The sequence below is a fragment of the Beauveria bassiana genome (assembly GCF_000280675.1).
Source record: "Beauveria bassiana ARSEF 2860 unplaced genomic scaffold BBA_S00200, whole genome shotgun sequence".
Classification (NCBI taxonomy): Eukaryota; Fungi; Ascomycota; class Sordariomycetes; order Hypocreales; family Cordycipitaceae; genus Beauveria; species Beauveria bassiana.
In genome coordinates this window covers 1-1371 of record NW_007931030.1, presented here as the reverse complement: position 1 = coordinate 1371, position 1371 = coordinate 1, and the positions used below count along the sequence as shown (strand labels likewise).

Genomic DNA, 1371 nt, shown 5'->3' with positions numbered 1-1371 from the left:
TTGAGTTGAGTGGTGTGCAACCTTGGCTGCGAATAATACCTAGGCGCGCAGAGGACGGCAGCAAAAGAAAACTGCTAGGGCCGTCACCAAGGTGTGATCTAGCTGCTTGTACTTGTAAAATACATCGTAGTTCATAGACTAATGTCTCTCGCTTGTGGACAATGAGCCCTGTTTTACATGACTGCCTGTGATGGGTACGTGCCTGTGATGGGTACGATTTCTTCCGCCTCGATGTATTATCTATTCGTGGAGCCTTGCCTATCGTTGTGAACCCACATATGAGGCTTCCTAGTGCAAATATATAGTGGGGCGATGCAAGTTTCGCTCGGGGCCTCTAAAATTGAAACACAATTTTCAGTAGTTAGTTCCAAAAACCACAGGCCGTGGCCGTGCTCTACGCTATTTAGACGCTATTACGCCTACATTGAGTGCTAGAATTGCTCTCAATGCCCTGATCTTTTGCCCCTTGGCCTGACGGCAGAGGCGCTCGTCACATTAGTATCTCTGCCAATGTAAATAATAGAACAACATTGATGATTCCTATACTAATTCCTAAATAACTAATATAATAAGTCTTTTTAGCATCCTATTATTAATAATACTTATTTTATTTGAAGGAAAAAAACTTAAAAGGTAGATATTTTGAGAAAAGACTGTAAATGTGTTATTAATTATCATCTATAAAAATCATTATAGAAAGCTTTAGATGAAATATTTGGACTTTTATTTTTATTTTACCCATCATATAATACAATTAAGTCTTATTGTTTTTTAGTTATCGTAAGTAATTTGTCTTAGTGTGAATAATCAAGCAAACTTCGATCGGCCGACTGCACCTAAAGGCTAGCTGGCTATAGAGTCTTTATATATACTATAGCCCCACTGAAGTGGAAACCTTCCAACACAAGCGCTTAAAGATATAATAATATCGGTCAAAATCATATCAATCATCTTGCTGCCACAATTCTGTTGCTTCCTTGGAAGACTTAGTGTCGGGATGTTGTGAGCCAAGAACACGCTCGCGAAGAGAAGCGCAGCATGTCATTAAATCAAGCGCCTCGCAACGACGGCCAAGACTTTTGACGGTATACGCCAGATTATGCATGCTGGTCAGCGTAGAGGGGTGGTCCACCCCAAGTCTCGTCTTGCGAGTCTCCATCACCTGCACCTCAAGCCTCTCGGCCTCATCCCATCGGCCCTGGTTCCAGTATGTCGACGCCAAGTTGGCCAGGATAGTCAGCATCGACGGATGGTCCTCCCCAAGCTTGGTCTTGCTTATCTTCATCACCTGCACCTGAAGCGTCTCTGCCTCATCCCATCGGCCCTGGTTCCAGTACGTCGACGCCAAGTTAGCCATGCTGGTCAGCGTGT

The 1371-nt window shown here is 43.6% G+C and overlaps 1 protein-coding gene across 1 annotated transcript; it reads right to left on the bottom strand.

The window, feature by feature from the left end:
- Positions 1-943: 943 nt before the first annotated feature.
- On the bottom strand, positions 944-1357 carry BBA_10364 (kinesin light chain; the record flags this gene model as incomplete). Its single annotated transcript, XM_008605459.1, has 1 exon — positions 944-1357. The coding sequence occupies one exon, from the start codon at positions 1355-1357 to the stop codon at positions 944-946; it is 414 nt and encodes a 137-aa protein (XP_008603681.1).
- Between the last annotated feature and the right edge of the window lie 14 nt (positions 1358-1371).